The 27325-nt window shown below is 39.7% G+C and overlaps 2 protein-coding genes across 2 annotated transcripts in view; one reads left to right on the top strand and one right to left on the bottom strand.

The window, feature by feature from the left end:
- TMEM62 (transmembrane protein 62) overlaps positions 1 to 4226 on the bottom strand; it is a 30492-nt gene extending 26266 nt beyond the window's left edge. The window contains exon 1 of the mRNA XM_081967673.1: positions 4093 to 4226. The gene's annotated coding sequence lies outside the window, so the exon portion shown is untranslated. The remainder of the gene's footprint in view (positions 1 to 4092) is intronic.
- Positions 4227 to 4365: 139 nt separating this feature from the next.
- The window catches only part of UBR1 (ubiquitin protein ligase E3 component n-recognin 1), a 73391-nt gene continuing 50431 nt past the window's right edge, over positions 4366 to 27325 (top strand). Inside the window, exons 1-11 of the mRNA XM_081967604.1 lie at positions 4366 to 4598; positions 10320 to 10576; positions 12298 to 12376; positions 13240 to 13350; positions 14550 to 14680; positions 19245 to 19386; positions 21122 to 21184; positions 21352 to 21475; positions 22361 to 22468; positions 24595 to 24683; positions 25647 to 25745. Of these exons, the coding sequence (XP_081823730.1) occupies positions 4518 to 4598; positions 10320 to 10576; positions 12298 to 12376; positions 13240 to 13350; positions 14550 to 14680; positions 19245 to 19386; positions 21122 to 21184; positions 21352 to 21475; positions 22361 to 22468; positions 24595 to 24683; positions 25647 to 25745 (1284 nt within the window). The 5' untranslated portion in view covers positions 4366 to 4517. The remainder of the gene's footprint in view (positions 4599 to 10319; positions 10577 to 12297; positions 12377 to 13239; positions 13351 to 14549; positions 14681 to 19244; positions 19387 to 21121; positions 21185 to 21351; positions 21476 to 22360; positions 22469 to 24594; positions 24684 to 25646; positions 25746 to 27325) is intronic.

Here is a 27325-nt window from a genome sequence, read left to right as displayed (position 1 = left end):
CAGACATTGTTTACAGCCATCCTGGTTCTCATGAATTTATGACCTTACTTTTTACTTACGGTACTACTTACTTCAGAGAAGAAAAAAAGCTTAACTAATATGCATATGCTAGTTACCTAGTGTCATAGTCTACTTTGTAGTTATTTTAAACTTTCATACTCAACCAGAAAGACACTTAAATTGTAAAAGGAACAATAGGAATAAATCAAAATTATAAAAAGTACAGTAATAATCTGCTCTCAAGAAATAAACACCTACGAACTGAAGAACAGGTAGAGTTAAACTGTCTTAAAATATACTTCCAAAAACCTATGAGAGAAAGCATTATGGACCTTTGGAAGTAAAAAAAAATTCAAGGTATGGGGGGCCACTGCAGAGGTGGCTAGTCTTCTTCTCCATGGCCATTTCAAACAGAGAAAAGCCACTTAACAGGCCTTTCTGGGATCAGTTGTAGCTTTTGGATCACTTCTCAAGACTGTCCCACGTAAAATGCTCTGTAGTAATTCTGCCTGAGTTATTGATAATGTAGTGTCCTGGCCCAAGACAGTATAATTAACTTAGCCAAAGCTGAGCAAATATTCACCAAGCCAGTCTCCAACCACCTTTTAAACAGTAACCATGAGTCTAGGAGGATATCCAGGTTCTACACCAACTCCTTTCCAGGAAGCATTACCTAATCCAGAACAATTAATGGAATCAATATTCTTGAACATTTAGTGATGCACAGCAAGTTAATCTTTAGTGAGTCCTCAACTTACAACAGTTCATTTAGTGATTGTTTGAAGTTATGGCACTGAAAAAGTGACTTATGCCTGTTTTTCAGAGTTACAACCATTGCGGCATTCCCCATGGTCACTTGATCAAAATTTGGATGCTTGGCAACTGACTCATATTTATGATGGTTGTAGTGTCCCAGGAATCATGAAGGTCACCTTTTGTGACCTTCTGACAATGGGGAAGCCAGATTCATTTAACAACGGTATTGCTAATTGAACAACTGCAATGATTTACTTAACAACTATGGCAAAAAAAAACATTGTAAAATGTCTCACTTAGCAACAAAATGTTGGGGCTCAACTGTGGTCATAAGTCAAGGACTACCTATACTGCTGACAACTTATCCAACAGGCTCACGTAGGCATTAAATAGAATGTTGGAAAGCACCAAGCCTGAGATCATGAACATTGGATGATCTAAAATACTGTTTTCCCCTAACTACAGAAAGGGACCAACTGCAATACACGTAGTCCTCAACTTATGACCACAACTGAGCCCAACATTTCTGTTCCTAAGTGCAACAGTTTTGCCCCATTTTGCAACTTTTCTTGCCACAGTTGTTAAGTGAATCACTGCAGTTGTTAAATAAATGCCACAGTTGTACATTAAATCTGGCTTTCCCATTGACTATGTTTGTCAGAAGGTTGCAAATGGTGATCACATGACCCCAGGACACACTGCAAGTGCCATAAATATGAACCACTTCCCAAGTGGTCAAATGTTGATCACGTGATCATGGGGATGGTGCAATGATCATAAGTGTGAAAAATGCTTATACGTCAGGTTTTTCCAGTGCTGTTGTAACTTCAAACAGTCACTAAATGAATAGTTGCAAATCAAGGACTATCTGGGCACTTTCTGTATTTCCCAGTCATTGCAAAACCTTCAGTAAGATACCATAGCTGGGGATACTGAAAGCCACCAAGATGGTTCCACTTCCCCCATCTATGTCCAAACAAAGATCATCTACTAGGATGACCAATCATGTTATTGCCCCATGACTGGCTATTAATACACCAGATTCATTTCTTCTAGGGCTGAGTCACACAGGGAAGGTTGAAGAAAGGGGAGACATTATCAAAATCTTCAGGATCCGAGAGGGCTTCTTCAAGAGCAGGTGCAGAACCATCTCATTTAAAGTAGGTTACTTCCTTACTCAGAGCAACTGTGACAACTTCACTGACCCAGCAAGCCGCATCCTGATTGGTTACTTAAAAGAACCGGTAGTGGCTTAGACCCAATAGCATAGGTCTAAGTCACAAGTCAGGTGGCAGAGCTCATGTTATATAGAGAACCCTTTTCATTGTCACCTGGATGGCTGACAACAGGCTCAAGCTCAACCCCTCCAAGACAGAGTGGCTGTGGCTCCCGGCTTCCCGGTTCAACCAGCACATTCCATCGCTGGCCATCGGGGATGAGCAATTAGCCCCGGTGGAACGGGCGCGCAATTTGGGCGTCCTCCTTGATGCCCGGCTGGCTATGGAAGATCATGTGGCAGCCGTGGTGAGGGGGGCGTTCCACCAGGTTCGCCTGGTGCGCCAATCGCGACCCCTTTTGGACCGGGAGGCCTTGCGCACAGTCACTCACGCGCTGGTGACGTCTCGCCTGGACTACTGTAATGCTCTCTACATGGGGCTCCCCTTGAGGTGCACCCGGAGACTGCAGCTGGTCCAGAATGCAGCCGCGCGGGTAATTATGGGGAGATCGAGGTTCTCCCATATAACACCTCTCCTGCGCGAGCTGCACTGGCTTCCTGTGGCCTACCGGGTGCGCTTCAAGGTGTTAGTCACCATCTTAAAACCGCTCCATGGCACAGGGCCTAGTTATCTGCGGGATCGTGTCCTGCCCCATACATCCCTGCAACCCATTCGCTCACACAGAGAGGGACTCCTCCGGGTGCCGTCCTCCAGAGAGTGTCAGAGGGCGGTGCCCAGGAGTAGGGCCTTCTCTGTGGTGGGCCCTACCCTTTGGAATGACCTCCCCCCAGACATTAGGACAACAACCGACCTCCGCTCCTTCCGTATGAAACTGAAGACCTACCTGTTTCGACTAGCCGGCCTGGCATAACTCTACAGCTTCTCCACCCCTTGGTCATTTTTTAACTGTTAATTTTAGTTTTTAAATTTTTAATGTTATTGGGGTTTTAACTTTTTCTAAGCACTGTAATTTATTTATTTATTTTTACCTCCTCTATATGATACTGTTTTGATTGTTGCTTTTGTACGTCGCCCCGAGTCCCTGTGGGGAGAGGGGGCGACTAACAAGTTTAAATAAATAAATAAATAAAAAATAAATAAAAAATAAATAAAAAATAAAAAATAAAAAATAAAAAATAAATAAATAAATAAATAAATTTTCTCTAGCAGAAGTTCAAGTGTCACTCAGTGTATTAGAATCTGTCTAAGTAGCATGTGGCCGTGGGTGGCCACTTGAAAAAAAGCCTAATCAATCATCCAGCAAGCCAGTGGATGTTGCTGAAGTTGTTGTTAGTTGCAAAGTCATGTCCAACCCATTGCGATCCCATGAACAATGTTCCTCCAGGCCTTCCTGTCTTCTACCATCCTCTGGAGTCCATTTAAGCTCACACCGACTGCTTCAGTGACTCCATCCAGTCAACTCATTCTCTGTCGTCCCCTTCTTCTTTTGCCCTCAATCTTTCCCAGCATTAGGCTCTTTTCCAGTGAGTCCTTCCTTCTCATTAGGTAGCCAAAATATTTGAGTTTTATCTTCAGGATTTTGTCTTCTAAAGAGCAGTCAGGGTTGATCTCCTCTAGGACTGACTGGTTTGATCACCTTACAGTCCAAGGGACTCACAGAAGTCTTCTCCAATACCATAGTTCAAAGGCCTCAGTTTTTTGGCGCTCAGCCTTCCTTATGGTCCAACTACTTCAGCAAAAAGTAAAAGAATCTTGCTCCTGGGGAGGAAAGCTTTAGTCAAGGCTATGGTTTTCCCAGTTGCAATGTATGGCAATGGGTTTCTGGCAGCTGCATTAATGCACGGGCTTCCTTCTATAAGAGCCTTTCTAGCACTCTCTTCGATCAGTTTGTTGTCCAAACCTGAAGATGCTATTTTGGTTTGCACAAACTGGCTTTGAATCCAAGACCTGGCATGGGTTGACTCCGGTTTGTACATTAATTGCAAGTCAACAGAAATAGACTTTTATGAGTGTAAAAGTTTATTTAGCAAACATTCAGTCTAGAAGCAAGAACTTCACATCTAAAGGTCCTGCAGATATTAGATTTGGGACAGAAGAGAAATGTGGATGTTTAAAAGCCCAATACTGGCTAAAGGAAGGTTTGGAAATTTAATTTTACCTTGCAAACAGATTTATTCTGTGCAGCAAATTTCAGAATCAAACACCACTTCTCACAGACAGAAAATAGATCAGTTCTCTCCCACTTCTGAAGAAATCTGCCACTTTAGCAGCTTTTTACGTCGGTCGGTGGAGGGGCTTCCCCGGGCGCCTTTGCACACGCTTTGCTCCACGTATGTCGGAGAAGCAGCCGCCGAGATTTTCCGGTTAGCAAGCTACGCTCGGCTCGGCAAGTGCTCTGTTGAGCATGCGCCAGAAAGCCGAGCATGCGCAATGTTGCAGAGGACCCCCCCCTCCGCTTGGGTTTGGCGTCGGGCATCGGGTCAGGTCTTCCCGAGCCTTGGTCGTCCCCAGGCCTTCCCACGCAGCTGATTTCCGGTTGGCCTGCGGTAGAACTCAAGCCTGCCGAGCCCCGCTTCTCCTAAGATGGCGGATGAAGGCGACGGCGCGGAAAGGATGGCTGGAACGGGCGGCGCTGCCCCCGTGAACCCCTCGGAGCTGGCTGGGGTGAGATTCCGCTCCTGCCCGAGGGTCCATCCCTGGCGCTTGGGTCGATGGCCGCGGCGACGTTCCTTCTTAAAGGGTCCAAGCAGCAGCTGCGCTAGATAAATGGACCCTAACCCAGAAATGCCCCGGCTCCGATGGTTTTATTACCCCGCCTTGATCACACAGTGGGGGCTGCTCCTCCTTATGTCTTGCTAGGAAGGTGGTCTTTCCCTAGTTCCCGCTTCTGTTGTCTGCGGTCCCGTCCCCCCCAAAAAGGTTCATCTTTGGGTTTCTTGACAAATGGGACTGCACCGTTGCGCACTACACAGCACCGTACATACATGCTGGGCAAAGCCCACTTAGCTGACAGGTAAAGAGTTAGGATTTTGAGGAGGGTTATGTCTTTTTAACTCCAGGAGAGTTAAAATTACCGGAGTTGGATTCGGACAGGTCCACTGTTGCAATAGAAATAGCCTATATCCGTACCTCGATAAAGATGCAATACACATTTTCCGAAGTGTTTTGGCATCTTGGCCTTGTGCTCTTAATTCTTGACTTTTGTCTCTTTTCTATTTCAATTATTAGTTGTTAGTTTTTATCTCTTTACTTTAAAATGTAATAGTTATTTAAAAGATAATAATTGCTTAATGGACAGAGATCATTTATTACAGTTTACAGTGCTTCTTTATTAGCACTGTACATTCAATAATATATTTATACTATATAATAAACCAGTATGGAATGTTTTGTGTCTTGAAGATTATCATAAAGTAGGGAAGGGGAGATTTGGTGAAGCTAAAAGGAAAATTTATTTATTTTGCTGCAGTGGATTGTTGTCTAGGCTATAATACTTAAACTTCAAAATATTCGTCTCAATGCATCCCTCTTGGTATTTATATATATGGATGGTAGTGTTCTTAATTGTAAATGATCCTTATGTGAGCTTCGGTGATATTATTAATCAAACTTTATGGAAATATTTGTTAAAAATAATGTGTAGCAATTTTATATTTCTTTGTTTAGAGGAACTTGTGAAAATAGATTCATAAATATGAACAAGGAATGGAATGGTAAAAAAAAAACAGGGACAATATAACAGGTGTGCAATAGTTTGAAAGTATTAAATGTAATAACTAGGGCTTGAAGTAAAAGCGAAAGTCTTTTGAGTAAATCAACAATTTTTAACAAAGGATGTTAATTAAGTAGACAAGATTTTCAGGCTCATAAATGGTTTCACTTTTTGTAATCAAAACAAATGGCATTTCAAAAAATTTCCTTCACTTTGGAAAAATAGCCAAACTTCAGCTGCAGGGAAATCGTGAATGCTGTGTCATGGATTTCAAATGGAGCCCAAAGATACTCGTAGCTTAATGGTGCAGCCTAAGAATTTGAGAGATTTTGTATAAATTATAGATAAGTAATTACTGCTTAGGTGATGTTTTGAAAGGAACTCTAGATAACTAGGAATGATATTTGTCTGCTTGTTGACATTTAATAATTAACCATGTCAAAGCAGCTGTGTAACTGAAAAAGTAAAAGTGAGTAGACAGTTAATATGAGGAAACACACAATACTGAGAAAAGAGACAAGAACATTAATTTCTCTTGCATCTGAAATCCATATCTGAAGGGAATAGTAAATACTGCAATGTTTAAAAGCTTGAATTTTGTTTGAATGAGATTTCTCACATATTTTTTAAACCAACATGGAAGTTTGAGTATGTATGCAATATGTGATGAGAGCTAGTTTGGTCTAGTGGTTAAGGTGCTGGCCTAGAAATTAAGAAACTAAATTTTAATCCTGCCTTAGGCATGAAAGCTTGCTGGATGACTTTGGGACTTTGGGTCATTCTCTTTCAGTGCAATCCACATCAAAGATGTGTGCAAAAACCTTGAATGACCAATGCCACTGAGTGGTGGAAGTCACTATCTATGGCCCATCTGCTGAAGTATTGACAAATGGAAGATTTGGAATGTGAAAGGAGTAAATAGTAAATAATATGAATTAATGAAATTAAAAAGAAAAAGTGTGTCTGTAATAAAAAAAGGGGGAAAGCATATAATACATGTGAATGAAAGTGGTCTGATTGAGTTGAGAAATATATGCAGGGAAGTGAAGTTTAATTATAGGACGAAGGTCTAAATATATGTTAATAATATAAATTGGATTTGTGGAAAAATAAATATAATGTAGTGGGGGGTGTAATCTAAGTGATAAGAATGGATGGGTAGGAATAAGATGAGAGAGAAAGAGAAGGCCATTGTATCAGTAGAGGCCAAAGAATGCAATAGGAATGTTGACTGCTGAGTATCTGCTTAGAAAAGATCCATTTGTTTTTCATATGTGGTTTAAATATCTATTTACATGTATACATGACATAGGAATGAGTATAATAATAATAGCACATAGGAATGAGTATAATAATAACAGCACTTAGACATATATACTGCTTCATAATGGTTTACAGCCCTCTCTAAATGGTTTACAGAGTCAGCATATTTGTCCCCAACAATCTGGGTCCTTGTTTTACTGATGTCGGAAGGATAGAAGGCTGAGTCAACTTTGAGCCAGTGAAGACTGAACTCCTGGCAGTGAGCTGAATTAACCTGTAATACTGCATTCTGAACAAGGTGGCTCCGTGGCTAAGACACTGAGCTGGTTGATTAGAAAGGTGTTCGAATCCCTAGCACCGCGTAACGGAGTGATTTCCCGTTACTTGTCCCAGCTTCTGCCAATCTAGCAGTTCGAAAGCATGTAAATATGCAAGTAGAAAAATAGGAACCACCTTTGATGGGAAGGTAACAGTGTTCCATGCGCCTTCGGCGTTTAGTCATGCCGGCCACATAACCACGGAGATGTCTTCGGACAACGAAGACAGAGATGTCTTAGGTTTTGAAACGGAGATGAGCACCACCCTCTAGAGTCGAGAACAACTAGCACATATGTGCGCAGGGAACCTTTACCACATTCTGAATTAATCTGCAATACTGCATTGTAACCACTGCATCACCACAGATCCTAAGCTAGAAAGCATAGGGCTGCCTAGAGTCACCCCAAACAGTAAGATGGGCAATATGTAAATTTAATAAATAAATAAGGTAAATGATGAGGTAGAAATATGATGAGAGGATATGAATGTGGCGCAGACCAATTTTTTTGCAGAGCTAAATGGGTCTTAGAAAAAAGTACAAGAATTGAGAATGAAAGTAGAATGACTGCAAAAAGTGCTGTGTAGAAATATTAGAAGATAGATCAGAGGTCCCAAACTCATAAGGTGCCTGTGGCCTTCCAGGTCCTTTTCTGTTGCTTACATTTCCTTCACACAGGTAAAGCAACTGTTGAAAGTGGGAAAGCAGCTTGCCAGTCTCACCGGGCATTACATAACCTTGCTTAGATTGACAAGAAACAGCTTCTCCTCTGGAGAAAAAAAACAAACAGATGGGCAAGCTGTACTACTGGCCCTGCTTTTCCCCTTTTGTCTGTGCGGTATTTCCCGGGTCTCCTCCGGGGTTGGCTGCATCAAGGCGGGACCACTCAAGGGAATGAAGACAAACACACGGTTTTTCCTCGGGGCGAGTGGGCCCAGAATGTATTCTGGACCCCCCTTTTATTAGCAGCGTATGCGGAAACAAAAGCATTCTGAATTATCATTGGTTACATACAATACATTGCCTAATTAGCTTTCACTTGCTTAGTCGGTGCTTTCGGTATTAGTATCTTATCAGCTTGGACTATGTGTTCCCTAGGCTGCTTTAGCCTGGAAAGTCTCCGTTGTGCATTGTTCTGCAAGCTGTTATTTTGCAGACACAGCTTTCTAGATGGGGCCCTCCCAGTGGGCATCCAGCTCAACCCGCATTCAATACTCAATTTATTTCAGTCCCAAATTCCGTATATGTGTTCCAATCAGGAAAACTGATCTGCACATATACCATGGCGACCTCATTCCCACATGTCTGCTCCCATCATCTTCACTGCTGTAGCTCCCTCCTATAATTTTAGAGTGAGAAGAAATGGCTGTGTGCCTGTGGCCATATGCTACAGTGCTATGAGAACTCAGGCTGTGCAGCCCATCCCTCAGCATGCTCCATTTAGATGTAGAGCTGTTCCTATCTCCTTAAAACAAAGAAGTGAAAAACAATGATGTTAATGGGAGCTCCCCAGAACTGCAATGGCACCTTGAATGCAAGACTAAGAGTATAGTTATTCCTTGCTCTATTTACTCAGACCCAGAGACTGGTGTTTTACCAGTGAAAAACTCCATAATTTCTAAACAAAGTTGTTCTGCTGGTGTAGTGAGTGAGATGTTTTCCTTTTCTCTCTATCAATCACCCTATCTCTGGAGAAGTGCTTGAATTATCATTGGTCAAGGCAAATTGGCAATTAATAAGCAACTCTTAACTAAGTCCCTTTTGTGCAGCTTTTCTTAAAAGTAGCTATCAAGGAAATTACCCAGAAATCTCTATTGTCTTGCATTTGATCAATGAAAACAAGGCCTTCCTGGTTCCTTGTTTGCCACTGTAAATAACTTATGTTCTACTAACTCATAACAGGATAACAAAGTTGGAAGGGACCTTGGAGGTCTTCCAGTCCAACCCCCTGCTCAGGCAGGAAACCCTATACCATTTCAGACAAATGGTTGTCCAATCTCTTCTTAAAACCTTCCAATGTTGGAGAATTCACAACTTCTGGAGGCAAGTTGTTCCACTGGTTAATTGTTCTAAGTATCAGGAAATTTCTCCTTAGTTCTAGGTTGGTTCTCTCCTTGATTAGTTTCCATCCATTGCTTCTTAGTCTGTCTGTCTGTCTGTCTGTCTGTCTGTCTGTCTGTCTGTCTGTCTGTCTGTCTGTCTGTCTGTCTGTCTGTCTGTCTATCTATCTATCTATCTATCTATCTATCTATCTATCTATCAAAATAAATACAACAGAGAAATATTGTAGCCAGAGTAATATTGCAAATATTTCATTAATATATCATTGTTTATAAATTCAATGCATAGGACTGTAACCCAATTGCTTATTCATGCTACCAAAACAATTTATTGGTAAGAACTAAGAAATCCCAAATTTTCTGCAAAGTTATCCAAGAAAGTGTCTTGGATCTTGACAAATGAATGAGCGAGGGTGGTGGACGTGGAGATCAGATTACATCAGAGCTCAGTTCTTCTGCCTAATGTTAAATTATCACCTTAACTTGAAACCCTAAACCTCCATGTATTCTGTTAATTACAACTTGAAAATACCAGATGGCAATTGATTTTTTTCTGTGTGACAGACTGTATTTATGTGAACCTTCTTTCTGTTAAAAGTAATCTGAAATTGAACTAAATTTGCAGGAATAACAGCCTTTTCTAAGAAAGTGACTCACAATATATTAAAGACAAAATACTATTTTTTTCCTGTAAATGCTGTAGTTAGAGTAGTTGTGCCAAGTTTCAGATGATTAGATTCTAGGATTTTATGTTGTTACTCCACAACAATCAAAATAGTGTTGATATTTTGGTTAATGAAAAGCACTGTCATATAAATGTTTAAATTGAAAATATGAAGCTTAACTCTGCTTCACAGTAAATATTGTTTTATTTAATAAATGTATGTTTAATGGCATATTTCCTTCATTTTTGCCTCAAAAGTTCCAAACATTTATAATCCCAAAACATGCTTTTTACACATACTTTATATCATAATTTTTGATATGTGAAATATTGATACTGAGGGAGTAACATTGTGTTCTGTTTTTTGCAGTGGTGGGATGAGAAGCTTGATTTTCATGCTGCCTTTCTTCAACATTTGGCAAAAGTGGTTCCAAGCATATATTGTGATGAAATGGACCCTCCATCACAGAAAGAGGAGGAAATGGCCCAAAAAATGATTCTTTATCCTTTGGAGTGGCATTTATTTGGAGAAGATCCAGATACCTGTCTAGAAAAGCTAAGACAGATTGGTACCTCGCAGCTGTGTGGAAAAGTATTTAAAGGTGGAGAGACAACATATTCCTGCAGGTTTATACCAATACTCCTACCTTTTAATGTTTCTTTGAATGATCTGATGTAATATACAATTGTCAATATAGCTTTGGTGTTATGCATCTTTCTAAAATGCACTTATGTTCATGGGTGGGTAGTAAAGTGTTATGTAAGAAATGTAAGTTTTGTTACCAATCCACAACAAACATCATGTTCTGGAAGTTCTATTTGAGCCATTTGGAGTTGATTGCAATTGCAGCTGGTCACTTGAAAAGATGGCTCATTTTGGTTGTTTGAAATTTTGTTTGAAACAAAATATGGAAGGAGCCCAGAGTGATTTTAGGAGATGAGTAGAATAAGGCTGGTTCAGGGCTCCCTTTCTCTCCCCTCTTTGACATGCCTGTTCACCAGGTTGAGAACTCCACAATATTCTCTGTGCTTTCCCTTCTCTCCCTCCCCTCCACAGCTACTTTTGCTGTCCTACCATATCCTACTGACCAATGTGTTCTTTGATATTTCCAGCACTTTCTCTTCCTCCTCTCAACCACCAATATTCTTATGTGATATATCTACCAGTTTATCCACATCCTAATTTTCTTACAGCCATCCCTTTCCTCCTTCTCCAGCCACTGCTTCTGGTTCTCCCAATGTCTATAGACCAGGGGTGTCCAAACTTGGGAACTTTAAGACTTGTGGACTTCAACTCCCAGAATTCTGGGAGTTGAAGTCCACAAGTCCACAAGTCTTAAAGTTCCCAAGTTTGGACACCTCTGCTATAGACACATCACTAAGGAAACCTATCAGCCTTAGGTTTTCACACTCAATCTCCTCACCAACAATGTATTATGTAATGCATAAATGTTAAGTGTGCATTTAAGGGGAAATAATCCTCTGGCAAGGTACAGTATTGGGGGTATAATGTTAGAACAACAGAAGAAAAGGATTTAGATGTACTTATAGCCGATGACTGCAAAACAGTAAACAGTATGGCCGGGTAGCTGTGAAGGCAAACAAAATCCTGGGGTGCATCGCTTGAGGAATCCCCAGCAGGAAAAAGGAGGTTCGAATCCTCCTATATAGGACATGATTAAAACTTTTAAATATGAAACCTTTAAAGGTGAGCATAAAGTTCTAGAAGACAATATTTCAATGTTAAGCAAAAATTAAGAACACGTGAACATAACTTCAAACTGACTGATGTGTGTATGTGGCGTTCAAAAGTAGTGTTAGAAAGCATTACTAATGTTAGAAAGCATTACTGTTCAGAAACAGTAGTAGAAGATTGGAACCAATTTCTAACAGAGACAGTGGATCAGTTATTAGTAACAGAGTTTAAACACATGTCCATCATTGGACAAAAGTAAAAATAATAAATTAATTAAAAAGAAAACAAACAAAGGTGTACTCGATGGACCAGTAGGACTTTTTCTGCTGTCATTTTTCTATGTTCCTGTTACTTCTACTTAGGAAAAAAAAATCCATTTAATTTCATACCTGGAAAAAACTTGTTCTATGTTGGGATTAAAACATCGGAAACATGCATGATTCAGTTTAGGCATTGATCACCCAGAACCTATTTCATGTCAAAATTGTTTTTTTGCACAAATCATTTTGCCCATGACTAATAATAAGCAATTCTTCCCTATATGTGAATGCTTCCAATCTGTTCAATTAACACTTCAAGAATTTGGAAGTTTGGTAAGTTTTTTAAAAATAAGTGCTTACTCTACAGTATCAATTTCTTATTTTTGTTGCAGGGATTGTGCAATTGATCCAACTTGTGTTCTTTGCATGGATTGCTTCCAGAACAGTATTCATGTAAATCATCGTTACAAGGTAAAGAAATGTGTGCTTTGGCGTGATATCTATTAATGTAGTGTCCTAATAAGATAAATCAGCATTTATGAGAATTTGATTGTGTTGAAGATAAATAACATGAAAATCAATTTATGTTAAATGGTAGAATACTTAATGACCACATCAATTCAGACAGCCAAAAATTACTAGGCAGAATACAAAAGCTGACTATTTAATTTAATAAACCTACTTTCAGAGTTTTTAGATAAAAAAGAACAAGAAAATTAATTTATAATTATCAGCTGCATAACTAATGGATAATCTCAGAAAGAAATCTCAAATTTCCATACAGAATATCCAGGACCCCCATTTAGACGCAATAAAAAAAGATCTGATAACAGAGAGGGGAGCCTCCTGTTGCTTAACAGTTAGAGAACAACATTTAGGAAAGACCCACTGTAATGAATCAGGCAGTTAACAGTTGTGGTAAGAGTCACTTTTAATAGCCTGATTCATTAGAATGGGCCTTTTCTAAGTTTCTTTCTCTGACCATTAAGCAGGCTCCTGTCCTCTTATTTGTTTGCTAGGTAGCATCTCATCCTCTCATTCCTCTAGGTCAGGAGTGTCAAACTCACGTCATTACGGTGGCGTCATGTGGCATATCAGGACTTTTTCCCCCCTTTGCTAAACAGCATGGGTGTGGCCAGGAGTTTAAAAGCCCTGCTCTAGGTCATTTTCACACAACCAATACAAGAGGAGAACACAGACAAATTTGGGTATAGTTGTTATTCGTGCACTGTAGTATTGCTGTGATATATGCCGTTCCATTGTTCTCCATTACTTCCAAAATGAATTAATGGTTCTGAACTTCCCATTGTGTTCTCTGCTCTTAATTGTTTTAGATGCATACTTCCACTGGAGGTGGATTTTGCGACTGTGGGGATACAGAAGCATGGAAGACTGGACCAGTGTGTACAAAGCATGAGCCTGAAGGAGGAGACAATACTGAAGAGGTATTTCTTTGTAATAAATTGAAAAACAAATATTATTTTATAAAGAATAATCCCCAATTATGTACTAGTTGTTTGAGCATGCTCACAAATGTTTGGAGCATTTTTGTATCATAACCCTCAATGTTTGTGTTCCATTCTAATAGGTAAATTTTCACAGACTTCTTCTGAGTTTATAATTTTATAAAAGTGGTCCCTCAGAAGCTGTTTATCACAACTTCAAGTTTTTTTAACAAGACAATAAGGTCATCCCCACTTGTTCCTCTCTTGATTGAAAATGATGTTGAACTTCGACCAGCCAATGAAAGATTGCCATAATTCCAATGCAGCCATGATATCCTAAGTAGTTCTCCTAATGTGATCCTCTTCTGAATAAAAAAACTACCATCCCAGACTAACTTAATCAAAAAGTCTGGTAGTTGTTATTATACAGATTGTTCTCATTTAACATCCATTCATATGTGACTGGGAAGTTGTGAACACATGGGATTCTCCTAACAATGGTAATCAGGCCTACTAGAATGGCTGTCGTAGGTTGCAGAGTCATGTGATATTGCATCTTACAATCACATCACTGGTCCTAGTTGCTATCAATAAAAAGGGACTATCTATATATCTTTTAAAGGAAGATAAATAGATCATGGAAAGCTGCTTCATAAAGTGTTAAGACATTGTGAACAGCTGTTTGGGATTTCAATTGGAATTTTTTAGTGTCTTTTGGATCCAGTTTGGTGTAGTGCAGGGGTGTCAAACTCACGGCGTCACATGACACATCGGGACTCTTTCCCATTCACTAAACTGGGTGTGGGCGTGGCCATCATGTGACGCATCTGGCCCGCTGGCAGGGAGTTTGACAGTCCTGGTGTAGTGGTTAGAAACCAAGAGATTGTGAATTCCAGTCCTTAGTCACATAGCCATCTGGGTGACCTTAGGCTGGCTGCTTTCTCTTGGAAAGGAAGCAATGGCAAATCTCTTCTGAAAAACTTGGCCAGAAAAACTGCAGGACTAGTCCTGGCAGTCACCAGATATCAGTTGGTACAAGCCCCATCCCACAAGTCAAAGAGAGAGAATGAACAATTGCTTATTGAGCAATTGCTACTACAATTTTCACTAGTTAGCAGTGAAAGAGTCCGCAACAGTGCTCATGCTTGCTGGTTAACTGTACTATGGATCTAACATGGGTACATTTAATTTTTTTGTAGAATTTGGAATGCCAGTTGAATGAAGAGGTAATAGCACATGCAAGGGCAATCTTCCCTTCAGTTATAAAATACATTGTTGATATGACTGTTTGGGAAGAGGAGAAGGAGCTGTCTTCAGAGCTTATGATTAAGTAAGTATTTTGTTAGAGTTGGCTTCTAAGTGTCTTACCTGTTTCCATTCCAAGACTGTTAATAATAAAGTAACAAACAGTGAAGATAATGCATCATCCAATCAGGATTAGGCAAGAATTTAGCAAGGAAAAGGAAATGATGAGTAGGAGTGGAGAATTATATAGAATCACCCAGATAGTTTATGTATCTTGAAATTCTCACCCTACCAGTCAAATGATTTCCGGTGTTCATACTTTGTAACAGATTAGCCTAGCAGATAATGGATTTTTTCTTGCAACTATTAAGAAAGGTACTTAAAAGTCTTTCTATACTTAAGGCTCATAGTAGTATAGAGATTGTTTAACTGTGAAAGATAATGCTAATTGTTACAAAGAAAACCTGGGATTCTGTCCTTTAATTCTCCCCTTCTCCCCCGCCCCTGAATTAGCCATCCTTCTGATTGTGTTAAATTTATGTTTTACCGACAAAGAAATAAAGGAGACTAGTATAGATCTATTTCAAGCTATTTAGCTCTCATCAGCTACCATACCCTTCTGGGATTCGAACCCGGGCTGCTTGCATATTAGGTAGATGCATTAACCTCTAAGCCACAGTTGCTCCTCACTTTGTCTGCTATACCAGGAGGAAGATTAAGTGTTTTTTCTCCGGTAGGACTGCTCTACCAGGGCAACCTGGGGTATCCAATTATGGGATGGAGCATACTGCTTCTGTTTTCACCTTTCAGCTTCCATCCAGGGACCTCCCATCCCAGAAGGGAATGGCTAGCTGATGAGAGCTAAATAGCTTGAAATAGATCTATACCAGTCTCGCTTTATTTCAGCTCATTCCATCAGTACCACCACTATATTCACATCACCATCATGAAATAAATCTATGAAGCACTTGGGTGTCAACATGATACCTGCTAAAATTATTAAATCAATATTCATACTCAAATTTCAGAAGGAGAAAGGGTTGTCAAAACTTTGCAAAAAAAGTTATTTTAACTTGATCAAATAAAACAACTTTATCTTCCCTGCTTTTACTTTTAATAACTTTAGTCTTTAATTCATTTAAATAATGAATTGATTTGATTTTTCTTCTTCTTTATCCCATCACATAAATGTCTTTCAGGTTTTAACAAGCTCTTTTGTAGAGCCAATTGAAAAATATTTTCCAGTTCATCCTCTGGCTTTATCATTCTATTTCCCGTTTTAAAATTTCAGAGAAATTCTTTCAATATCTAATAAAGTAATCTTTTCCAAATCAATCTCTTGGCCTGTCATTTAAAATTCCTCTTTTGGGCAAGGTATAATCAAAAGGATAAAGTGTTTTTTCTCCAGTGGGACTGGTCTACCAGGGCACCCTGGTCTATCCAAATATAGGATGGAGCATACTGCTTCTGTTTTCACCTTTTAGCCCCCATCCAGGGGCTAGCTGATGAGAGCTAAATAGCTTGAAATAGATCTTTAATATAGCTTTAATATAATTAGGTCCATCACAGTGGTGGGATACGACCGGTACGCCCCGGTACTGGTCTCTGCTGGGAGCACCAGGTACCATTCCGGTACGGTGCTCTGGAGGGCCTTCCCGCGCTGCTTACCTGTATTTGAGCTGTTTGGGGCTTCTGCGCGCACACACGGAGCATACAGCGCCTGCACGATGCTCCAACGAGCAGCTGGAGCGTCGGTGTAAGTACGCATGCGCACGTGCTGCACACATTTATGTGGTGGACGCCCGGCCCCGTTGCACTGTACTGGTTGCACCAGGATCCGCAACCCACCACTGGTCCAGCAATTTTCAAAAGTGATTAGAAACTAAGATTTACAAACTTAGTGTCCTTTCAAAGGCTGCATGGCTGATTCCTTTGTCTCCTGGTGTTTAAGCCCACATAAAATAGTATCTTCATGAAGAGAAGCCATCTAGAGTACATGTGAACAACCTCCCATCATCTCATTATCCTTTTGTGGTTCCTTGGTCTTCACAGTTCCACTTTCCCGGAGATGTCTTCAGTTTCTCATGCTTCTCCCAGAAGTCAACATTCTTTGATTTTTCTATGTGTGCTTATCACATTGTGATAAACTGTTGGAAAAACACTCAGCCAGGTGAGGGGGAGGGATCAAGCGTGGAAGTAGCCTTGAGTTTTGGGGCAGCCACCAATGTTCCCTCTAAGCTGTGCGGGTGTGTGGCTGCACACGTGGCAACAAAACACCGTGCAGCAGTTTCCAACTGTCGCACAGTGGTTTTTGTGAGACGCCTTCCACGATAATAGGAGAGGAGAGCCAGCCTGGAGTCAGCAATCAATTCTAGGTGCACAAGGCAGAAAGTAGCTGAGAGAAGGGGTGTGGCGGTTGGGAGAAGGCATGGGACGGGCTCCCAGCAGCGGCTGCTCGGATTTGCCATTTGCGAGAGGGAGAGGGAGAACGCAAGCTTCCTTCAGCCCAACACACTCGCTGACATCCCGGCCAGACGAGAGGGACTGCAGAGGGTCTCCTCGAGTCTAGAGCAGCAAGTCATTTGATGGGAAAGTTGCCTCTTGGAAGGAATGACCCAGCTTGGCTCCCGCTTTGTCTCTCCTGCCTCTTCGCTTCTCAGTTCAGTCGTTGGGCGGCAGATCGAAAGCGGGAGCCAAGCTGGGTCATTCCTTCCAAGAGGCAAGTTTCCCTTCGAATGACTCTCTGCCCTAGACTCGGGGAGACCCTCTGTAGTCCCTCTCGTATGACCGGGATGCCAGCGAGAGTGTTGGGCTGAAGGAAGGAGGGATACACTCTCTCTCACTCTCTCTCACTCTCTTACTCTCTCTCTCTCTCTGTCTCTCTGTCTCTCTCTGTCTCAAAGAGAGAGAGAGAGAGAGAGTTAGTTAGTTGGTAATAGACTTAGCACTTTGTTAAGTTTGTTTCTCTGTGTGTTGTCTCCATGGATGCAATTGTGCAAGCATTTTTTCCTCTTTAAAAGAATTTTTGGATTTCTCCTCACCAAACCTTTAAGACTGAAAGAGTTAGAGTTGAAATATAAAGAGATTGTCAATCGCCATACTGTTAGATTGATAGGCAGTTATGGACTATCTTGATTATATCCTCCTTAGAAAGAATATGCTACTGTATGGTTGAGAAAAAGATCAAACTTCTTTCCATGGAAACTCAACAAAGTTCATGGGGGGGGGTTCTTTCTACGATGGGCTTCTGGGTCAACAGTGAATATCAGTTATCAAAAATGTAGGTAGAAAATAAAGCAGACAATAGGCAATTACAAAAGGGAAGCCAACTTTCTGAATTCTGTTTCATTGCACTTAGTGACTTATAAATAGACTAATGTTCTGAAAACCTGACCTAAATTACTATGTATTTTAAATAGCTGTAAAGCTATGCTGAAAAAGTTGTTCTTAAGTATTGTGATAAATTCAATAAAAAGAATGGAATTCTTGATGAACTTAAGGAGAAAGAGTATTGGACAGTAAATGGACAAATAAAATTACCAATCAAAGAGAATATTTGCACCTCAGGGTTGAAATGAGATGTTCTCTCTTACTCTTTCCTCTTCCTCTCTTCTCTCTCTGTCTCTCATCCTTTTTCTCTTTGTCTCTCTTCTCTTTCTCTCTCCTTCTTTTCCATTCTTCTGTCACTTTCTCCTCCCTTTTCTCTCCTCTTTGTCTCTTTCTCTCTCACCCTCTTTCTCTTTGTCTCTCTTTCTCTTTCCTTCTTTCCTACTCTTCTGTCACTTTCTCCTTCTCTGTCTCTTTCTGTCTCTCTTCCCTCTTTTTTCTTCCTCTCTTCCTCTTCACTCTTTTATCACTTTCTCTCTACCGCCCAACCTGTCTCCATACTTCTCTTCGACTGATCATGTTTGCAATAATTTACCTTTTCTAAATAGGCGCAGTTCCCTTACCGGACCCCTCGCTCACTCAAACACACACACACACACACACACACACACGTGCACAAAACCATTTTCTCCATTCCAATTCGGATCCTATAAAAACCAATGGCTCTGTGAAACATCTGTGAAAAAAATTCAGGTGCTCAGGCATGAAAATGTGCCGCTCAAACACTATACTTTTCCGCACACACTGAAAAAAAATTAGAGGGAACATTGGCAGCCACAATAGACTTAAGCTTAACCTCCCCTCAGCTCCATGGAGCCTTATCTGTTTGTTCCTAAGGTAAAGGCAAGCAGTCTGGAGAGAATCCTGTATTATAGGTAGAATGTAATAAAGTACTCAACTTCAACCTTTCATATGTGGATCTAGTTGCTTGTGCCTGACATAAATTGAATCAGACATTAGGCCAAGAGATAGAGGGAAAAGAGGGAGAGTAATAATAAAACTAACTCGACTCTTGCTTTCCAAGTTGTTGAAAGAGATGTTTTCCACTTTGCATAGATAATGCTAAATAAGAAGGAACTTCCTATATAATGCTGAATAACAGAATCAAAGACTCGAATATAATTGGGAATGTTTTTGAAAGCAAGTATTGATAATGATGAATTTCTTAGTTTAACTGCTATTCCTGTAGCCAACTTTAATTTGGAAGTTATTTCAATTTTTCTTGTGAGTCATCCGTCATCTTTTGGGGGTTTTTTTTACAGCAGAGAGAAGCCAGACAAACACTATTGTGTCCTTTTCAATGATGAGCATCATTCTTACGATCATGTTATCTACAGTCTACAAAGAACTCTTGGGTGTGACCTTGGAGAAGCCCAGATATATACTACTGCTATAGATAAAGAGGTTAGTAATATACATACTTTCTCAAACAAGTATGTGTATTCCAGTTATTATGCTGCTGTGGTATCTAGCCTGAGACAGGGAGAAGTGGAAAAAGGACATTGTCATTTAAAAAAATAAATGCTGAGATTGTTTTGCTTTTTGATAAAGCTTGGCTGCATAGTTCTCTTGCACAGATTGGCGTAACATACTTGTATTGGGCATTATTTGGTTCTGAGTTGTCACTACAATCAATATCTTATATTAGATTGACTTCTTAAAGTACATTTTGTTATAGAGTTACAATTTTCAGAACAATGGGTTTTCTTTTAAGTCAATTGACATCTTAATTATTGTTCTAGCAGGATTAATTATTCTAGAAATTTAGTGAATGAACAGGGCTGGTCACCTTTTTGTTCCCATATCAAATTCTCTTCTCCTTTTATATTTATTTTAAGAGGAAATTATTATGCCTTTTTTCTGGAAATTCTAACATTTAGAATCACAAGAGGGAAGGTGGTGCAGTGGTTAGAATGCAATACTGCAGGCTACTTCTGCTGCCTGCTGCCTGCCTGCAAGTTGGCGGTTCAAATCTCACCAGGCTCAAGGTTGACTCAGCCTTCCATCCTTCCGAGGTCGGTAAAATGAGGAGCCAGATTGTTGGGGGCAATAGGCTGACTCTGTAAACTGCTTAGAGGGGGCTGTAAAGCACTGTGAAGCCGTATATAAGTCTAAGTGCTATTGCTGTTTGTGCCAGCATGCATTTAAAATATGGCCTTTTTGAAATATTTAAGAAATTTATTTCTGAAGAGTTTTTTTTTATATTTACAGTTCAAATCTAAATCTTTTTTCTTGGGGTTCTTGTTACATTGTTCCCTCCCATCAGATATGGTACCAGAGGAAGATACTCTTTTTAGCAACTAGTCACAGTTTTTGAATTTCTCTTCCAGAGAAGCTCATTTGATTCTAAATGACAAGGATTTGTTATTCTAGGCAAAGATCTTTATATTCTTACAAGCCCTTAAAGAGTTTTGCCTTTTAAAGCTTTGTTTTACTGTATATCGATCCAGCCATCTCCCAGGAAATGCTTTGGATGATCTATTTTCACATAAGGGTTAACAAGATAAATAGTTTGTCTGTCATTTCTTCTCAGCAGTGCCCTGTGGGTAGTGCATTTTTCATAGTATTTGGGATAAAGGTTCAAGGATTGGATTATCTGCAGATGGGTTTATGTACAAGGGTATATGGCAGTGCAAAATTCACTGATTCAGGAATGGAATGGCAACTTTAGAATGTCTTATTCCTCTTCTGAACTATGCCTTACCTGTTTCAGACCATACCATTATGGGGATTGTTTGGTGTTAATAGACATAAATCTTCCAAATTCTAGAATGGAATAATCCAGAGAAGGAACAGAAGAGTTAATGGACCATGAACTAAGAATATTTTTAAAACTGTGTGAACATCCAGTCCATATGCTAATTTCCGACTGAATTTATTCCTTTAAAAGAGCTACACGATGGCATTATCTCTGTAATAATGTTAATGTTATATGTCAGTTTTAAAATTCATGGATGTTGATATATATCCAACAAAAGCTAATTCAAATTTAAGTTATAATACAATATGACTGAATATTTGTACTACTTCCATTTAAATCAGCCTGAAAGCAATTTTTCCATTTTGATCTTGCCTTTTGTTTGCACACACTATAATAACATTGTCCTGTCTCTCTTATTATTATTTTTTAAAAATACAGGGGCGGAAGGCTGTTAAGAAGGGTTCATATGTTGTTTGTCAGGAAGCAAAAGAAGAGATTAAGGTAACAATAGAAATTTTAAAATATGTATACTATTCTGCACATTTATCAAGATACATTCATAGAGATTATTTTCCTTGATTTTAACCCCACAGTTTTGTTTTATCCTCTTTGATCCATAGAATGTTTGTTGTATTCTCATTCAAATTTTAAATATTCTTATTTTCTAGAAACATTCAAATAATGTTTCCCAAGGTCCCCTTAATGTGATGGTTCTTCATGCAGATGTAATGGCCCATCAGAAATTTGCTTTGCGTCTTGGTTCTTGGTTAAACAAACTTATGAGCTATTCAAGTAAGTATCCTAGATTATTTTATGTTGTGCATAGATTGCAAAATACTGAACAAGAGCTTTATTGCTTTTGGCAAGTATTTCCCTTGTTAGTAAAACCAGTAAAAATGATTCTGTTCTTCTGTGAAAAACTATTTTCCTGCTACCTCTAGGCCACCATCCTTTAAAACAGTGATGCAGAATTTCTCCTGGCTTGAGGGCCACCCTGAATTTTGCACAGCTTGCTAAAGGTCACCTTCCCAAAATAGACGAAAGCAGGGTTGCCTTTTTTATTTTATTTTTGGGTTTTTAAGGGACAAAATTATGTCTTGTTTGGGGCATCATTTTCTTTTATCCCCACCCTCAAATAAAATCAGACCAAAATTTGGGGCTCAATCAATTTTGTTTGGATAAAGTTCCTCAGGAACCCTTGTAGCATAACAATAGCACTTAGACTTATATACCGTTTCATCCTGCTTTACAGCCCTTTCTAAGTAGTTTACAGAGTCAGCATATTGCCCCCAACAGTCTGGGTCCTCATTTTACCCACCTTGGAAGGATGGAAGGCTGAGTCAGCCTTGAGCCTGGTGAGAATCGAACCACCAAATCGCAGGCATCTGGCAGCCAGAAGAAGTAGCTTGCAGTACTGTGTTCTAACTACTGTGCCACAATGGTTCTTGTACTTTTTTCTTCAAAGCAATTGCATTGTATCATTGATTATTGTTGCAAAAAGATTACAGAAGTAAACATGAAAGTGATTGCATAAAGTTACCTAGTATGGGAGCAAGGACATTTTAAAATATCTTTCTGCTATATGTGAAGATGGTTTTTTTGCATGCTATTTTTCCTAAGGATTTCAGTTAAGTTCTTCAATAACCTAAACCTTCATATTACATGTTCTTCTTTTAGGTGATTTTCGTCAGATATTCTGTAAAATATGTTTAAAAGAAGAAGTTGATTCAAGGAAGCCTTGTCTGATAAGCATATTGATGCTATGGGATGCAAAACTTTATAAAGGTAAATTGAATCCTGGGGAAACAACTGTGGGTCAGAGCTATTGCCAACAGAATTTTCTAGAAGCATCTGGTGGGCCCCTCTAAAAAACAAAATAGCTAAACCTTCTGTTATGGTCATAGAAAATAATACAAAACCCTTAACTTTTTTTTTATTCATTGTGTCAAATGTATTTCCTTGTGAGAGGTACATTGTTTCCTTTAATTGAATCCTTTTAGGCATTGACAAGGTTAGGCAGAACATGTGGTGATAATAAATAACAATAGTATTTATTACTGTGTATAGTCCAAAAATAAATTTCACTTGCTATTTAATGAAGTGCCTTTTCATTTAATGAATATGTGTTATACTCTGTTTCTAGACACTTGTTCCTATTTGCCTAATTTATTTAGCATCTATCTAGGAAGCCTAAGATAGTAATCTTGTATTTTGTAGATTTCTGGCACTTTTATGTTTTTATTTTGCACTTTTGCTATACTTTTGATTTCGATTTCATTCTTTGGTCTCAATAGCCCCGGTTAGTTGTAAAAATTTCCCATCGCTTCACGTTGATCTTTCCTTTACTTTGTATTTCTGTAATGGATCCTGTACTATTATTTCATTTGGCAACCACTTAATTTGGCTGTGTTTAAAAGCACTTCGGCATTCTAATTTTGATCTACCTCCTTAGCTTACCAATTCATTCTTTTTCATCTCCCCCTTAGCTTTTCTTGATCCTTAAACATCTTTCTCTGTTTCACTGCTATCAAAGTCCCAGACATTTCCTGCTAGGTTCTCTTGGTATGCTATTCTTCTTTCTCTCTCCTACTCTTGGTCACAGCTTAGAGCCTTGGCAACCTTCAGCCTTCTCTTGCTGGCTGTGGTGCTAAGCTGTCTACTAGATACTCCCTTGTGCAGTGGAAAGGTTGCTGACTCCTTGTTGTTGGAAGAAGAGCAGAAAGAAACAAATATTAGCTCTTCTTCTGCTCCTTTTTCTTTCCCACTGTTTTAATATCTATTGGATATAGCTTGAGGCATTGAGCTTTTTGCTTCTCCCTGGCCTTTATCAGACCTCACTCCGTGAGACTTTCCTTGACATCAGCTGCCGTTATAGTTGGATGGTGTCCATCCTCCCTCAGTTTTCTTGAGCAGCTTCCCTGCTGGTCCTCAGGACTGCCTTCCCAGTCAGTGTCTCCTCTACTCACAAGATCATTATAGGCTACTCACCTAGGCATTGCTAGCTTTTCCTTTGCTGTCCTAACTGCTACTTCTTGTCTTTTCCAGATATTTCTGAGGGTTTCACTCATTCTTTTTCCAATTTCTTTCTTTTTGGGGGGAAAGGGTAGTTTTTCAAACACATCTGCCTGATAGGTTGCCCAGGAGTGGATTGCTGCCGGTTTTACTACTGGTTTGCAATGCACGCATGAGCGTGCGTGCGCTGTTCAATGTAAATTGTTCTTCACGCATGCACAGAACAATTTGCAGTGAACTGCACACACGCAATCACTAAAAAACAAAATGGCGGCAGCCCAGCAGCGGCGAGGGAACCAGTTCGGGGGCATGGCAGACCTGGGTTGCTGCCGATTCTGCTGAACTGGGCCGAACAGGGAGCAACCAACCTTCTGAGGTTGCCCCTTCCAAAGTAGTTTGATGTATTTTTTAAGGATTTGGTTTCTCACTTACAGTTCTCACTTGCAGAATAAAACTTTCAGGAATTTGCCACTATATGCTTCAAGCATATTTGGTAGATAGTTTACTTAGTTTCTAAAAAGGGTGATATCCTTTTAACTAAGGTTACTCACTGAGATGATTCATGCTTTAATAGCAGTTTAGCATTTTCTTTTATAATTTTTAAAATTTTAATCTAACTTAACTAAATTGTACAGTGAATCATTACTACCTCCTCCAGTCCTATATTTAATTTATTTATTTTGTATTTATACCATGTATATTTATTGTTCAATTATTTTAATATGACCGTACACCGCCCCGAGTCTCTTTTGAGAGAGGGGCGGTCTAGAAATTGAATAAAGTTAAAGTTAAAGTTAAATAGATTTTCCATTTTTATATAAGCATTGCACTTACTAAAGATCTATTAATTTGTAATGAAATGTTTTTGAGTGAAAAAAAATATTATGATTTTTTTCCAGGAGCAAGAAAGATCTTACATGAACTAATCTTCAGTACTTTTTTTATGGAAATGGAGTATAAAAAACATTTTGCTATGGAATTTGTTAAGGTAATTTATCTAATGTATTATCTTTCATCTTGGAGGAGTGAATTTTTTCTTCATATTTAAATTGTTACCTCATCAATAAAAAATAATTATTTACCCTCTGAGAGCTGTAATATAAAAATAAATACTTTAATCATTGTGTCAGCATTCCAAATATCATGCAAAATTAAATCAGAGTCCAAGGCAGAACTATCCTTAAAGTTCCAATTTAATAAGACAGACATGTTGGCAACGAACTGTGGAATCCCAAATCTGAAAACTTCCTGGGATTCCACCCAGTTGAAAGTTCATGATCTTATCTCCACACCCATAAATCCATCACATGGTCCAATCTTCTTCTTCCATGCTAGCATATCCACCCCGCTGGTTCTGGTCAGGTGTCGAGGTGCGGAGACAAAAGATGACCTTGAGCTTCTAGAAAAGAATGACAACAACACATTCCACAATTCTACTCCTTTCTATTCCCCCTCCCAATTACTACATTAGTGTAGTAATGAAACACCATAATGAAATAATAGAGAGTGTGGCAGGCCAAAGATCCTAAAAAGGAATATAACTGCAGGCCTGACACATTGTTGTATTCTGTAACAAGTTATAATACAGAGGTTCACAACCAGAACTCCAAGGAGCATGTGTGGTCTTACATGCCTGGGTGTGTATTACAAAACTGCTGCTTTATTTTAATTTTTAAATTGAAAGCATGAGAAAATGACTAACTATGTGGGTTGACTTATATTAATCATATTAATTAAATAGAACTTTAAAAATAATTTTGAAAATCTCATCAATTTTGATCTCCAGTTGTATCCCATTTTCCCAAATGCTATTCACCACAGTTTGATGCTTTTGTGAAGTAAATCTTCCTGAGAGGATGTAGATATTTTGTCAAATTTCTACTCTTCAGATTGCTTACATGTCATAATCCAGTCAATAAACAATGCTTTCTTTGTATTTGTGTATTCACAGCATTACAAAGCTTTGCAGAGAGAATATATCAGTGATGACCATGAAAGGCAGTTTTCTGTGACAGCACTTTCAGTTCAGATATTCACTGTACCAACATTGGTATGTATACTATTTTTCCTCCAAACCAGGGATGTCAAACTTGATTTCATTGAGGGCCGCATTAGGGCTCTGTTTAACCGGGGGGGGGGGGGGGGCGTGACCAGCTCAACATTATTCCTGCTGGGGGCACCTGTGGTGGCCCAAGCGGTCTGCCAGCAAAAACAAGCTCCTGAGCGCCGTTTTCACTTGCAGAGGCACCATGGGCCAGTCCATTGCTATTTCCAAGATGACCCCGCAGGCCAGATCTAAGCACCCTGCAGGCTGGATCCGGCCCCCAGGCCTTAAGTTTGACACCCCTGCCCTAAACTTTAGCAGAAGTATTTTTCCTTCCGTGGTCATAAATGACATGTGTTTTTTTTAGGACAAGGATATAAATCCTGAGGCCCAAGCATATACTAAGACATCTAGCAGGCTTTAAGCTAGCTAAAATTCCCTCTTCTTTATAGTCCCTATATGTATTATGAAATCTGGAGCATACATACTGTGAATGTATCATTTCCCTACAAATATTCACGTTCCATGTTTAGAGTCCTGGCTCCCATGGAAGCCAACATACAGTTGTGTTGTGACCCAGCAGGATCCTTTGCAGCTGCTGAGCGACTCAGATAGCGACGAACTCTATGAGTCGGGTATGAAGGAGGTGGAGGACCCTGGGCAGGGTTCAGATGCAGAGCAGGGACCAGAGAGGCTGGTTGGCCACCAGGAGGCGCCTGAGGCATGGAGCAGTGGTGAAGATGGGAGGGAGTTTGTCCCTGACGCAAAATTAAGAAGGGTGGAGAAACAAAGGCAACAGCTGCTCTGGAGACAAGCTCCTAAGAGATAATGAAGCTCAGGTGGTTGGGGCGTGGCCCCTCCCAAGAGCGTATATAAGACGGGACTTTGGGAAGAAGCTGTTTGCAGGACTCAACCGCTCGTAACAGTATTGAGGAACTCTTGTCTGGTCTGTCTTGTACTCTGTTCTATTTGATTTGGGTTGCTGCCAGCTATTCTTGTATGTGATTCTTGTCTGGGCTTTCAGCCAACAGAGTTGTAATCTTTGTGATTAAAGAGTGGCAAACAGCCAAGCCTGTGTCGGCATTCATTACCGGTCAGAATGAACATTTCCAGAAGAAAGATGTTATGCTAGTGATGTGGGCAGGAATGAGATGTCGGGGGCACTCACATGGTAAACTCTCTAGACATCATAATATACAAAGAGGACTTATGAGCGATGGCTTTATCTTGTATGGAAGATAACTTTTTATTAAATATAGTAAAAAAAAAAAGACTCATAGGAATGTAGCTAAGGTTCACCATTCTACAGATAGTCCTCGAGTTACAACAGTCCATTTGGTGACCATTCAAAGTTAACAACGGCACTAAAAATGTGACTTGTGACTATTTTTCACAGTTACGATCTTTACACAGTTACGATCTTTGACATGATCATCATGTGATCAAAATTCAGATGCTTGGCAACAGGTTCATACTTATGACCGTTGCTGTCTCCCAAAGTCGTGCAGTCACCTTTTCTGACCTTCTAACAAGCAAAGTCAATGGGGAAGCTAGGTTCGCTTAACCAGGTTGTGAGCCTATCAATT

The sequence above is a fragment of the Natrix helvetica genome (genome assembly GCF_964273705.1).
Source record: "Natrix helvetica genome assembly, chromosome: 1".
Lineage (NCBI taxonomy): Eukaryota > Metazoa > Chordata > Lepidosauria > Squamata > Natricidae > Natrix > Natrix helvetica.
The sequence above is the reverse complement of the archived record's forward strand: the minus strand, read 5'-3'. Positions and strand labels throughout refer to the sequence as shown.